We start from the raw sequence: 15,551 nt of genomic DNA, 5'->3' as shown, positions 1-15,551 counted from the left end.
TTTTTAAGGATTTTTACAATTTGGTCATATTGGGCCGTAAATTCTGTAATGAACACTACTGAATCATTAAAATTATCATTGCTTTGTTGCCTAGCAAGGGACAACAATTTCTCTGTTAATGTTGTTAGAATTCACAACCTTAGGTAAGAATTTAAAAGAAGTCTGCAAAACCGCCTTATCCTGATGAAAAATCAGAAAAGGAGATTCACAAGAAAGAGCAGATAATTCAGAAACTCTTCTAGCAGAAGAGATGGCCAAAAGGAACAACACTTTCCAAGAAAGTAGTTTAATGTCCAAAGAATGCATAGGCTCAAACGGAGCCTTCAAAACCAAATTAAGAGAGATTGATTTAATGACAGGCTTGATACGGACCAAAGCCTTTACAAAACAGTGAATATCAGGAAGCTTAGTAATCTTTCTTTAATTTTTTGTGAAATAAAACAGAAAGAGCAGAGATTTCTCCCTTCAATGAACTTGCAGACAACCCCTTATCCCAACCATCCTGAAGAAACTGTAAAATTCTAGGAATTCTAAAAGAGTGCCAAGAGAATTTATGAGAAGAACACCATGAAATATAAGTCTTTCAAACACGATAATAAATCTTCCTAGAAACAGATTTATGAGCCTGTAACATAGTATTAATCACTGGGTCAGAGAAACCTCTATGACTAAGCACTAGGCGTTCAATTTCCATACCTTCAAATTTAATGATTTGAGATCCTGATGGAAAAACGGACCTTGAGACAGAAGGTCTAGCCCTAATGGAAGTGGCCAAGGTTGGCAACTGGACATTCGAACAAGATCTGCATACCAAAACCTGTGAGGTCATGCTGGAGCTACCAGCAACACAAACAATTGTTCCATGATGATTTTGGAGATCACTCTTGGAAGAAGAACTAGAGGCGGGAAAATATAAGCAGGTTGGTAACCTCAAGGAACTGTTGATGCATCCACTGCTTCCGCCTGAGGATCCCTGGACCTGGACAGGTACCTGAGTAGTTTCTTGTTTAGATGAGAAGCCATCAGATCTATTTCTGGAAGACCCCACATCTGAACAATCTGAGAAAACACATCCGGATGGAGGGACCACTCCCCCGGATGTAAAGTCTGACGGCTGAGATAATCCGCTTCCCAATTGTCTATACCTGGGATATGAACCGCAGAAATTAGACAGGAGCTGGATTCCGCCCAAGCAAGTACCCGAGATACTTCTTTCATAACTTGGGGACTGTGAGTCCCACCCTGATGATTAACATAAGCCACAGTTGTGATATTGTCTGTCTGAAAACAAATAAACAGTTCTCTCTTCAACAGAGGCCAAACCTGAAGAGCTCTGAGAATCGCACGGAGTTCCAAAATATTGATTGGTAATCTTGCCTCTTTAGATTTCCAAACCCCTTGTGCTGTCAGAGATCCCCAGACAGCTCCCCAACCTGAAAGACTTGCATCTGTTGTGATTACAGTCCAGGTTGGATGAACAAAAGAGGCCCCTAGAACTATAAAAAATTGAATTTAAACGTCTACTAGTTTTAACATCAAGAGGACTAGTTTCCTTAATATCCAATGTAATCAACACTTCTTTTAACAAAGAACGAATATACTCCATTTTAAATAAATAAGTAGATATGTCAGTGTCAATATCTGAGGAAGGATCTTCTGAATCAGATTGATCCTCATCAGAGGAAGATAATTCAGTATGTTGTCGGTCATTTGAAATTTCATCAACTTTATGAGAAGTTTTAAAAGACCTTTTACGTTTATTAGAAGGCGGAATGGCAGACTGAATTGAATCAGCAATAAAATCTTTTAAATGCACTGGTATATCTTGTACATTTGATGTTGAAGGAACAACAGGCAATGTACTATTACTGATGGACACATTCTCTGCATGTAAAAGCTTATCATGGCAACTATTACATACCACAGCTGGAGATATAATCTCCACAAATTTACAACAAATGCACTTAGCTTTATTAGAACTGTTATCAGGCAGCAGGGTTCCAACAGTGGTTTCTGAGACAGGATCAGATTGAGACATCTTGCAAATGTAAAATAAAAAACAACATATAAAGCAAAATTATCAGTTTCCTTATATGGCAGTTTCAGGAATGGGAAAAAAATGCCAACAACATAGCCCTCTGATAGAGAAAGAGGCATATAGGAATGGGGTTTTAAATAATGAAAATATTTGGCACCAGAAATTTTTTGGCGCTAACAACATCCGGAAATGAGACACTTGCGTCATTGAAGACGCAACCTTGTGAAAGGAACTTGGCGTCAACTAAGACGCCGGAAATGTCAAATTTTGCGTCATCGAACGTAACTTAGCTCCAAAAAATCTTGCGCCAAGAATGACGCAATATACTTTGGCATTTTGCGCCCTCGCGAGCCTAATTTTGCCCGCAACATTTAATGAAAAAGTCAATTTGAAAAAAGACTATACCCCAGGTAAGAATTTTTTTTTTTTTTTCTTCTTAAAAAATGCTTTTCCCAAATATGAAACTGACAGTCTGCAAAAGGAAATATACATAAACCTGACTCATGGCAAATATAAGTACAATACATATATTTAGAATTTTACATTAATACATAAAGTGCCAAACCATAGCTGAGAATGTCTTAAGTAATGAAAACATACTTACCAAAAGACACTCATCCACATATAGCAGATAGCCAAACCAGTACTGAAACAGTTATCAGTAGAGGTAATGGAATATGAGAGTATATTGTCGATCTGAATAAGGAAGGTAGGAGATGAATCTCTACGACCGATAACAGAGAACCTATGAAATAGATCTCCCGTGAGGAAAACCATTGCATTCAATAGGTGATACTCCCTTCACATCCGTCTGACATCCACTGTACTCTGAGAGGAATCGGGCTTCAAAATGCTGAGAAGCGCATATCAACGTAGAATCTAAGCACAAACTTACTTCACCACCTCCATAGGAGGCAAAGTTTGTACAAACTGAATTGTGGGTGTGGTGATGGGTCAATTTATAAGCATTTTGAGGTTTGGGAAACTTTGCCCCTCCTGGTAGGATTGTATATCCCATACGTCACTAGCTCATGGACTCTTGCCAATTACATGAAAGAAATAACAAACGAAATTATCCAAAATAAAAACAATTACACCTAATCTAATAGCCCTATAAAAATAAAAAAGCCCCCCCCCCAAAAAAAAAACAAAAAAAAAACTTGCCTTCAATAAACTACCAATAGCCCTTAAAAGGGCCTTTTGTAGGGCATTGCCCTAAAGAAGTCAGCTCTTTTCCCTGTAAAAAAAATACAAAGACCCCTCAACAGTAAAACCCACCAACCAACCCCCCAAAATAAAAAACCTAACTCTAAAAAAAAACCTAAGCTACCCATTGCCCTGAAAAGGGCATTTTTATTGGCATCACCCTTAAAAGGGCATTCAGCTCTTTTTCATTGCCCTAAAAAACATAATTTATGCTTGCCTGATAAATTTGTTTCTCTTGTAGTGTATCCAGTCCACGGATCATCCATTACTTGTGGGATATTCTCCTTCCCAACAGGAAGTTGCAAGAGGATCACCCATAGCAGAGCTGCTATATAGCTCCTCCCCTAACTGCCATATCCAGTCATTCGACCGAAACAAGCCGAGAAAGGAGAAACCATAGGGTGCAGTGGTGACTGAAGTTTAATTAAAATTTAGACCTGCCTTAAAAGGACAGGGCGGGCCGTGGACTGGATACACTACAAGAGAAACAAATTTATCAGGCAAGCATAAATTATGTTTTCTCTTGTTAAGTGTATCCAGTCCACGGATCATCCATTACTTGTGGGATACCAATACCAAAGCTTAAGTACACGGATGATGGGAGGGACAAGGCAGGAACTTAAACGGAAGGAACCACTGCCTGTAGAACCTTTCTCCCAAAAACAGCCTCCGAAGAAGCAAAAGTATCAAATTTGTAAAATTTTGAAAAGATATGAAGCGAAGACCAAGTCGCAGCCTTGCAAATCTGTTCAACAGAGGCCTCATTTTTAAAGGCCCAGGTAGAAGCCACAGCTCTAGTAGAATGAGCTGTAATTCTTTCAGGGGGCTGCTGTCCAGCAGTCTCATATGCTAAACGAATTATACTCCGAAGCCAAAAAGAAATAGAGGTTGCCGAGGCCTTTTGACCTCTCCTCTGTCCAGAGTAAATAACAAACAGGTGAGATGTTTGGCAAAAATCTTTAGTAGCCTGCAAGTAAAACTTCAATGCACGGACTACGTCTAGATTATGCAAAAGATGTTCCTTCTTTGAAGAAGGATTAGGGCATAATGATGGAACAACAATCTCTTGATTGATATTCTTGTTAGAAACCACCTTAGGTAAAAACCCAGGTTTTGTACGCAGAACTACTTTATCTGAATGAAAGATCAGATAAGGAAAATCACAATGTAAGGCAGATAACTCCGAGACTCTTCGAGCCGAGGAAATAGCCATCAGAAAAAGAACTTTCCATGATAGAAGTTTGATATCAATAGAATGAAGGGGTTCAAACGGAACCCCTTGAAGAACTTTAAGAACCAAGTTTAAGCTCCATGGGGGAGCAACAGGTTTAAACACAGGCTTAATTCTAACTAAAGCCTGACAAAATGCCTGAACGTCTGGAACTTCTGCCAGACGCTTGTGTAGAAGAATAGACAGAGCAGAAATCTGTCCCTTTAAAGAACTAGCTGATAGTCCTTTGTCCAAACCCTCTTGGAGGAAGGACAATATCCTAGGAATCCTAACCCTACTCCATGAGTAATTCTTGGATTCACACCAATGAAGATATTTACGCCAAATCTTGTGGTAAATTTTCCTGGTGACAGGCTTTCGTGCCTGTATTAAGGTATCAATTACTGACTCGGAGAAGCCACGCTTTGATAGGATCAAGCGTTCAATCTCCATGCAGTCAGTCTCAGAGAAAGTAGATTCGGATGATTGAAAGGACCTTGTATTAGAAGGTCTTGTCTCAGAGGCAGAGTCCATGGTGGAAAGGATGACATGTCCACTAGGTCTGCATACCAGGTCCTGCGTGGCCACGCAGGCGCTATCAATATCACCGATGCTCTCTCCTGTTTGATTTTGGCAATCAGACGAGGGAGCAGAGGAAACGGTGGAAACACATAGGCCAGGTTGAAGAACCAAGGCGCTGCTAGAGCATCTATCAGTGCCGCTTCTGGGTCCCTGGACCTGGATCCGTAACAAGGAAGCTTGGCGTTCTGGCGAGACGCCATGAGATCCAGTTCTGGTTTGCACCAACGGAGAACCAATTGAGCAAACACCTCCGGATGGAGTTCCCACTCCCCCGGATGAAAAGTCTGACGACTTAGAAAATCCGCCTCCCAGTTCTCTACCCCATGGATATGGATCGCTGATAGGTGGCAAGAGTGAGTCTCTGCCCAGCGAATTATCTTGGAGACTTCTGACATCGCTAGGGAACTCCTGGTCCCCCCTTGATGGATGATGTAAGCCACAGTCGTGATGTTGTCCGACTGAAATCTGATGAACCTCAGTGTTGCTAACTGAGGCCAAGCTAGAAGAGCATTGAATATTGCTCTTAACTCCAGAATATTTATTGGGAGGAGTTTCTCCTCCTGAGTCCATGAACCCTGAGCCTTCAGGGAGTTCCAGACTGCACCCCAACCTAGAAGGCTGGCGTCTGTTGTTACAATGGTCCAATCTGGCCTGCGAAAGGTCATACCTTTGGACAGATGGACCTGAGATAACCACCAGATAAGAGAATCTCTGGTTTCCTGATCCAGATTTAGTAGAGGGGACAAATCTGTGTAATCCCCATTCCACTGACTGAGCATGCATAATTGCAGCGGTCTGAGATGCAGACGCGCAAATGGCACTATGTCCATCGCCGCTACCATTAAGCCGATTACTTCCATGCACTGAGCCGCCGTGGGGCGCGGAATGGAGTGAAGAACACGGCAAGCATTTAGAAGTTTTGATAACCTGGACTCCGTCAGGTAAATTTTCATTTCTATAGAATCTATCAGAGTCCCTAGGAAGGAAACCCTTGTGAGAGGAGATAGAGAACTCTTTTCTTCGTTCACTTTCCACCCATGCGACCTCAGAAATGCCAGAACTATCTCTGTATGAGACTTGGCAATTTGAAAGCTTGACGCCTGTATCAGGATGTCGTCTAGGTAAGGAGCCACCGCTATGCCTCGCGGTCTTAGAACCGCCAGAAGTGAGCCCAGAACCTTTGTAAAAATTCTTGGGGCTGTAGCCAACCCGAATGGAAGAGCTACAAACTGGTAATGCCTGTCTAGAAAGGCAAACCTCAGGAACCGATGAGGATTCTTGTGGATCGGAATGTGAAGGTAGGCATCCTTTAAGTCCACTGTGGTCATGTACTGACCCTCTTGGATCATGGGTAAAATGGTTCGAATAGTTTCCATCTTGAATGATGGAACTCTGAGGAATTTGTTTAGGATCTTTAGATCCAAAATTGGTCTGAAGGTTCCCTCTTTTTTGGGAACCACAAACAGATTTGAATAAAACCCCTGTCCTTGTTCCGTCCGCGGAACTGGATGGATCACTCCCATTACAAGGAGGTCTTGCACGCAGCTTAGGAATGCCTCTTTCTTTATCTGGTTTGCAGATAATCTTGAAAGGTGAAATCTCCCTTGTGGGGGAGAAGCTTTGAAGTCCAGAAGATATCCCTGAGATATGATCTCCAACGCCCAGGGATCCTGAACATCTCTTGCCCACGCCTGGGCGAAGAGAGAGAGTCTGCCCCCTACTAGATCCGTTGTCGGATAGGGGGCCGCTCCTTCATGCTGTCTTGGAGGCAGCAGCAGGCTTTCTGGCCTGCTTGCCCTTGTTCCAGGACTGGGTAGGTTTCCAGGCCTGCTTAGATTGAGGAAAAGTTCCCTCTTGTTTTGAAGTAGAGGGAGCTGATCCTGCACCTGCCTTGAAATTTTGAAAGGCACGAAAATTAGACTGTTTGGCCCTTGATTTGGCCCTGTCCTGAGGAAGGGTATGACCCTTACCTCCAGAAATGTCAGCAATAATTTCTTTCAAACCAGGCCCGAATAAGGTCTGCCCCTTGAAAGGAATGTTAAGTAATTTAGACTTTGAAGTCACATCAGCTGACCAGGATTTAAGCCATAGCGCCCTACGCGCCTGGATGGCGAATCCGGAATTCTTAGCCGTTAGTTTAGTCAAATGAACAATGGCATCAGAAACAAATGAGTAAGCTAGCTTAAGTGTTCTAAGCTTGTAAATAATTTCAGTCAATGGAGCTGTATGGATGGCCTCTTCCAGGGCCTCAAACCAGAACGCCGCCGCAGCAGTGACAGGCGCAATGCATGCAAGGGGCTGTAAAATAAAACCTTGTTGAATAAACATTTTCTTAAGGTAACCCTCTAATTTTTTATCCATTGGATCTGAAAAAGCACAACTGTCCTCAACCGGGATAGTGGTACGCTTTGCTAAAGTAGAAACTGCTCCCTCCACCTTAGGGACTGTCTGCCATAAGTCCCGTGTAGTGGCATCTATTGGAAAGATTTTTCTAAATATAGGAGGTGGGGAAAAGGGCACACCGGGTCTATCCCACTCCTTACTAATAATTTCTGTAAGCCTTTTAGGTATTGGAAAAACATCAGTACTCACCGGCACTGCATAGTATTTATCCAGCCTACACAATTTCTCTGGCACTGCAAATGTGTCACAGTCATTCAGAGCAGCTAATACCTCCCCAAGTAACACACGGAGGTTCTCAAGCTTAAATTTAAAATTAGAAATCTCTGAATCAGGTCTCCCCGATTCAGAGACGTCACCCACAGACTGAAGCTCTCCGTCCTCAGGTTCTGCATATTGTGATGCAGTATCAGACATGGCTCTTACAGCATCTACGCGCTCTGTATCTCGTCTAACCCCAGAGCTATCGCGCTTGCCTCTCAATTCAGGCAATCTGGCTAATACCTGTGACAGGGTATTATTCATGATTGCAGCCATGTCCTGCAAAGTAATCGCTATGGGCATCCCTGATGTACTTGGCGCCATATTAGCGTGCGTCCCTCGAGCGGGAGGCGAAGGGTCCGACACGTGGGGAGAGTTAGTCGGCATAACTTCCCCCTCGACAGACCCCTCTGGTGACAATTCTTTTATAGATAAAGACTGATCTTTACTGTTTAAGGTGAAATCAATACATTTAGTACACATTCTCCTATGGGGCTCCACAATGGCTTTTAAACATAATGAACAAGTAGTTTCCTCTGTGTCAGACATGTTTGTACAGACTAGCAATGAGACTAGCAAGCTTGGAAAACACTTTAAACAAAGTTAACAAGCAATATAAAAAACGTTACTGTGCCTTTAAGAGAAACAAATTTTGGCAAAATTTGAAATAACAGTGAAAAAAGGCAGTTACACTAACGAAGTTTTTACAGTGTATGTAACAAGTTAGCAGAGCATTGCACCCACTTGCAAATGGATGATTAACCCCTTAATACAAAAAACAGATTAACAAAACGAAAAATATGTTTTTTAAACAGTCATAACAACTGCCACAGCTCCTACTTTTGAAGCCTTTTGAGCCCATCAGAGATGTCCTATAGCATGCAGGGGACTGCTGAGGGAAGCTGAATGTCACAGTTTGTAATTTTAACTGCACCAACTGTAACTTTTATACTATAACAGTGAAAAGCCTCAGGAAAACTGTTTGTAGCAAAAATAAAGCCAGCCATGTGGAAAAAACTAGGCCCCAATAAGTTTTATCACCAAAGCATATATAAAAACGATTAAACATGCCAGCAAACGTTTTATATTACACTTTTATAAGAGTATGTATCTCTGTTAATAAGCCTGATACCAGTCGCTATTAAATCACTGCATTTAGGCTTAACTTACATTAATCCGGTATCAGCAGCATTTTTCTAGCAAGTTCCATCCCTAGAAATATGTTTACTGCACATACCTTATTGCAGGAAAACCTGCATGCCATTCCCTCTCTGAAGTTACCTCACTCCTCAGAATATGTGAGAACGGCAATGGATCTTAGTTACTTCTGCTAAGATCATAGAAATCACAGGCAGATTCTTCTTCTAATGCTGCCTTTGATAAAACAGTACACTCCGGTACCATTTAAAAATAACAAACTTTTGATTGAAGTTAAGAAACTAACTATAACACACCACTCTCCTCTTACTACGTCCATCTTTGTTGAGAGTTGCAAGAGAATGACTGAATATGGCAGTTAGGGGAGGAGCTATATAGCAGCTCTGCTATGGGTGATCCTCTTGCAACTTCCTGTTGGGAAGGAGAATATCCCACAAGTAATGGATGATCCGTGGACTGGATACACTTAACAAGAGAAAGGGCATTTAACTTTTTTAAAAAGCCCAAAATCCTAATCTGGCTGATTTGAATAGCCAATATAATTTCAGTAGCTCTCATCCTATTGGCTGATTTGAACAGTCAATAGGATTTCAGTAGCTTTCATCCTTTTGGCTGATTTGAATTTTACAATATCAAATCAGCCAATAGGAATGCAAGGGACACCATTTTGAAAAAGCTCCCTTGCATTAAAGATTCAGTATACGGCGGCGACCGTATGAAGAGGATGCTCCGCGCTGGATGTCTTCAAGGATGGACCTGCTCCTCGCCGCTGGTATGAAGATAGAAGATGCCGCCTGGATGAAGATAGAAGACGCTGCCTGGATGAATGAAGACCTCGCCGCCTAGATGAAGACTTCTCACCGCCTGGATGTCCGGACTTCAAAAACTGTAAGTGGATCGTCGGGGGTTAGTGTTAGGATTTCTTTAACTTTTTTTGGGGTGTTTTTTTTTAAATTAGGGTTTTGGGCTTTCTTAAAAGAGCTAAATGCCCTTTTAAGGGCAATGAAAAAGAGCTGAATGCCCTTTTAAGGGCAATGCCCATACAAATGCCCTTTTCAGGGCAATGGGGAACTTAGGTTTTTTTTTAAGTTATGTTTTTTATTTTGGGGGGTTAGTTGGGTGGTGGGTGGTGGGTTTTACTGTTGTGGGGGTCTTTGTATTTTCTTTACAGGGAAAAGAGCTGATTTCTTTAGGGTAATGCCCTACAAAAGGCCATTTTAAGGGCTATTGGTAGTTTATTGTAGGCTAGGTTTTTTTTTTCTATTTTGTGGGTTTTAAGATAGGGATTTTGTCATTTTAATTTAAAGTTAGGGGGTTGTTAGGTTTAGGGGTTAACAGTTTAATTTAGTTTTTTGGCAATGTGGGGGTTAATAATTTTAGTATAGTGGTGATGATGTCGGGGAGTGGCGGAATAGGGGTTAATAAATGTTATTAGTGGCGGCGATGTCAGGAGAGGCAGATTAGGGGTTAATAACTTTAAAATAGTGTTTGCAATGTGGAAGGGCTTTAGTTTAAAGGGACAGTCAAGTATAAATTAAACTTTCATTATTCAGATAGGACTTTTAATTTTAATTGACTTTCCAATTTACTTGTATCATCAAATTTGCTTTTTTCTCTTGGTATTCTTAGTTTAAACTAAACATAGGTAGGCTCATATGCTAATTTCTAAGCCTTTGAGGGCTGCCTCTTATCACATTCTTTTTAAATCTCTTTTCAACACAAAGAGACAGAAAGTACACGTGGGCTATATAGATAACACTGTGTTCAGGCACAGAAAGTTATTTAAGATCTAGCATAATACAATGCTAAATTTAAGACAATAGATAATAAACAGTCACAGTCATGTGATCAGGGGGCTGGAAGAAGGTTCCTAGATACAAGGTAATCACAAAGGTAAAAAGTACATTAATATAACTGTGTTGGTTATGCAAAACTGGGGAATGAGTAATAAAGGGATTATCTATCTTTAAAACAATAACAATTCTATGGTTGACTGTCCCTTTAAGGGTTAAAGGGACAGTCTACACCAGAATTTTTATTGTTTTAAAAGATAGATAATCCCTTTATTACCCATTCCCCAGTTTTGCATAACCAACACAGTTATAATAATATACTTTTAACCTCTGTGATTATCTTGTATCTAAGCCTCTGCAAACTGCCCCTTTACTTCAGTTCTTTTGACAGACTTGCAGTTTAGCCAATCAGTGCCTGCTCCCAGATAACTTCACGTGCATGAGCACAGTGTTATCTATATGAAATAGTGAACTAACACCCTCTAGTGGTGAAAAACTGTTAAAATGCATTCTTAAAAGAGGTGGCCTTCAAGGTCTAAGAAATTAGCATATGAACCTCCTAGGTTAAGCTTTCAACTAAGAATACCAAGAGAACAAAGCAAAATTGGTGATAAAAGTAAATTGGAAAATTGTTTAAAATGACATGCTCTATCTGAATCATAAAAGTTTATTTTGGCCTAGACTGTCCCTTTAATAGGTAGTTTATGGGTGTTAGTGTACTTTGTAACACTTTAGCTATGGCTTTTGTGTAACAGTTTTGTTGCGTAAAACTCATAACTACTGCTCTCAGATTGTGAAACAGATTGTGTCGTTAAAAAAAAAACGTAATTTTTCAAGTGCGGGACTGACGTTGCGTTACAGGCTAAAAGATTTGCGGTACAGCTATACCGACAAGACTTGTAATGGCTGCGTTGCTGTTTTAATGCTGAAATGGCCATTTTTTTCAGCGTTAAAACACAAATCAAAACTCGTAATCTAGGTGAATGTTTTTTTAAAATGTAATACTCATATCACTTAAAAAATATTAAGTTGCAAAGCCTAATTGAGAAAATGTAAATATATTGTAATTACTGTCATTAGGTATTAAAATGCCAATAATTTATTGTGGTTTTTATAAATCTACTTTGCATTTCAATTTATCAGGCCTCAGAAAATATGAGTACATTCTTTATCAAGGCACTTGAACTGCAAAGTAATAATTAAAGATTATACTATACTGACATCTGCTGGCAAGATGTGTTATTGAATGTTAAATTATATTTGATTTCTAACATATATTGTGGTTCCTTTATTAAAAATGCTGCAAATATTATACGTGATATATCCAGCTGTCACATTATATAATAATAATAATAATAATAATATTGTATCCTAATATTTTCCCTGTTATATATAGAATTTTAAATCACTTAAATGTTTTTTTAGCGTTAAAAAAAGGAAATAATAAAAATGTTTTTTTTTTTGCCATTTTCATTAAATTGTCAAGGCTGGTGCTTGCTAAGAATGTAGTACACTTTTTTTTTTAGTATTTTTAAGGCAAAGATCAAGGCAGAAGTACCTGTACCAAAGTGCTGCACTCTTCATATGCATTCAAACACATTTATTGACAATACCATGTCAGGTGTGGTGGGTATATATCCTCTAACTACTGTAGAAAATAGATTTTTGAGGGGTTGCTTGTTCCCTTCCTATTATTGCTTGCGTTACTTAAAGGGACATTTTACACTAATTGTTGCATAAATGTTTTCTAGATTATCCATTTATATAGCCGATTTGGTAGTATTTTTATAAAAAATGTTTTTTAAGAACATTGTGCTGATTTTTAGACTCCTAACCAAGCCCCACAGTGCCAGATGTATACGTGCGTTTACAGACCCCCTTCAGGCTCCTGTTTATGTTATCTGTCTTTTCACATGCGGGGGAGGGGGTAGTTTCTGCTCTTTTTGTTTACCCAACCCCTTTCAGTGGGTGTCCCAGACTACCTCATCAACAGTGCTAAACTGAGAGCTTCTAAGTAAGTTTTTAAAAGGGTTTAAAATGGATATTTAGATCAGTATCTGTGCATATTTTTCTTTATAGTAGCGTTTATTACATTCAGTTATATGAAAATCGGTGTATACTGTCCCTTTAAGTATCTTGCAATTTAATATATCCTGTGGAATTTATCAAACATGCATGCATAGTGATTTTACAGGAGCAGGTAGGATAATATTGGGGATTCACCAGCTACCTGTATATCTGTGCTGTGTCTTCATGTCTGCTATATGTGTTTTTCCTAATGGTCCAGTAGGTATACACTCTAGGAATAAAACTTTATCTTAGTTTTTTAGGTGAATGTGAGGATGCTTGGTTTGTATATAATCAATATTGTACATTTTCTAGTCTACAACTAGTTACTTCCACTCAAAAACTTGTTTTTAACAGAGAATTATTTGTGAATTATTTCAATATGCCGTTTACTTTGTGTTGTGAATCTTATATTTGTAGTATTAAAATAAAAATCCATTAAAGCAAGAGGGAAAGTTGGGTGAGCTGCTTCCTTGTAGGTTTGATAAGCACGATGACATGATTTTCATGCAATTTCCATCCAATATTTCCCAAACAGTATGTGCATTAAAATGAGTGAAAAGCAGTGTGTTTGCCAAATGACCAGCAAAGCTGAATGAATCAGTCTTACTACTTATGGAGGATGTATCTGAAATTAATTCATCAATTTCTGGATTATGAAAAAATGATGTCGCTCAATTAAGGGGTAGTTCTTCTTTTAAAGATCCTATGGACAAGAGACACATGGCCTAAATCCTAAGTGACCAATTATAATTCAACTGCTATTTAAAGTAATAAAAAATAGTGACAATATATATTTATTTCTCATAGAAGTTTAAACACAGCAATCTGATCAAACTGATGCCACTATTTTATATAGAGGATGCACACTCTATGATCGTGTAAGTGGTTCAAACACCCTGTCTACTAGAGATCCCTGGGACTTCCCCAGTAGATTTAAATACTATGGATAACTCCTGTTATTTGCTATGAACTCATATAATATGATTTTGTAGGAGAAGACAGGATTAGTTTTAGGAAATGTCCAACTTGCTTGTTATTTATGATGTTCTTGCTACCTATTGTAGCCCAGTCATACCCAATGTTACATTTTAATGATGCACAGAAATTGCACGCGCGTACAATTTCTGTCCGAGGACTGGATTCTGATTTGCTTATCAGTTGAAGAAGAAGGCAGCTACGTAACGGTGGGGGGAGTTCGGCTGCCATATTTACCAGGTATTAGAGTAGTTAGCGACGCTGATTAGGACAGAAGCAAGGCGGCAAGGCAGGAGGGGTATAGTGCAGGCGGATCTTCGTTTTTTTATTTCCAATATCAAATCATGTTAACGGAAGTGTTGACTGTCCGTTTATAAATAGTCATGGTATTGGTCTTACTAGTTTAAGTAGTGATAGGGGATAGACTCAAATACAAAATGAACAATACTTGTAGCAGTAGCTAGAAACTAGATACTAGGTACTGGATACTACCGGTGAAGCACCAGTCAGTTTGTATAATCTCATTCCAGAAAATGGCAAACAGAATAACTAGAACAAGAGGTATTTTTAAGGCTTCAACAATCTGCTTATATAAGTTCAATTAAGTTAACTGCAAGCAAGGTAGCTTAAACAAGAAGTACTGTAAGACTTGATTAAACTGTTGCAGATTGTTTAGAGTACAATTTAGCAAGCACAGCAGGGTAATACACAGGTATACAGGCAGCAAGAGGTTATACTCATAGTAGTATGCAATAATTGAGAAACCTAAAATACTTAAAGGGACAGTACACTGTAAAATTGTTTTTATATTAATGTGTTTCAATGACTTGTTATACCAGCTGCAGAGTGTAAAATGTATGAGAAATTGCATTTTCCTGTTTTTTTTTGTGTGTGTATACGAATTAGCAGGTTTTGTGCTTTTAAACCACAGCCTATTACAGTGGGTTGAGTTTCAGGCAATATCAGATCTCATTATGTTATCACTTTGTGTACACAGACTTGCTTCCTTATCTAATATTTGTTTGGAAAACCAAAGCTTAATATTTAGAGAGAACAATAAAAAAATTATCATTTTATTAACTATCTTGCACCTCACTGAGAGTGTAATTTCTTCTGCTGACTGTGTTGACATAGCTTGTCAATAGCCTAGACTCCAGTATACAAACTTTCAGTATAGGTGGGGATACCACAGGCTAAATCCATTATTTCAAATGTGGAAATAAGGGTAAAGGAGCTACTTGTAAACAATTTGATACATTCTAGCAGGTAAAATGGATCATTGGGAACAATTTAAAGGGAAACATCTTTTGGGGTGAACTGTCCCTCTTTAATGATTAGAAATTGACATAAACAAAATGAAATGATGTGATAATATGTTTCCTTTTATATGCAAAATAATGACTGTCATATGCATCTTTTGTAGGCACAGTTTTACTTTGGAACAAGAAATGTTAAGTGTTGCTGCATGCATTCAAGGCCAAAGCATCATTGACAATTGTTTTGGAAGAAAACATTTGCGTCTTACTGCCATTCAAGCATTCCAATTAAGTGCAAGGTAACATAAGTATACTTCAAGATACCATTTTCCTTGTGACTGACTTACAAATAAAGAGTTGCCTATTGTGCTTTTTTTTTTTTTATATATGCTCACAAATAGATTACACTGAGCAAAGTTCACTAATAAAAAACTTTCCGGGCTCTATAACCTGTCCATATTTACCAATTGCTATTTTATTCTATTGCAGCTATTTCTTAAAACTTACTCAACTCTCCATGCCTTAGTGAACCAGTTGCAATAAATAATAGCAGCTGATAAGGCAGTTTAGAGGGTCTTTAATTCACTTTGCCAATTATCATA

General features: G+C 39.1%; 1 protein-coding gene across 1 annotated transcript in view; it reads left to right on the top strand.

Moving 5' to 3' along the window:
* LOC128644243 (cilia- and flagella-associated protein 46-like) overlaps positions 1-15,551 on the top strand; it is a gene marked incomplete at both ends in the record, with an annotated part of 384,741 nt that overhangs the window by 84,672 nt on the left and 284,518 nt on the right. Inside the window, 1 exon segment of the mRNA XM_053696926.1 lies at positions 15,117-15,248. Within this exon segment, the coding sequence (XP_053552901.1) occupies positions 15,117-15,248 (132 nt within the window).

Source organism: Bombina bombina, unplaced genomic scaffold, assembly GCF_027579735.1.
Source record: "Bombina bombina isolate aBomBom1 unplaced genomic scaffold, aBomBom1.pri scaffold_480, whole genome shotgun sequence".
Taxonomy (NCBI): Eukaryota; Metazoa; Chordata; class Amphibia; order Anura; family Bombinatoridae; genus Bombina; species Bombina bombina.
The sequence above is the reverse complement of the archived record's forward strand: the minus strand, read 5'-3'. Positions and strand labels throughout refer to the sequence as shown.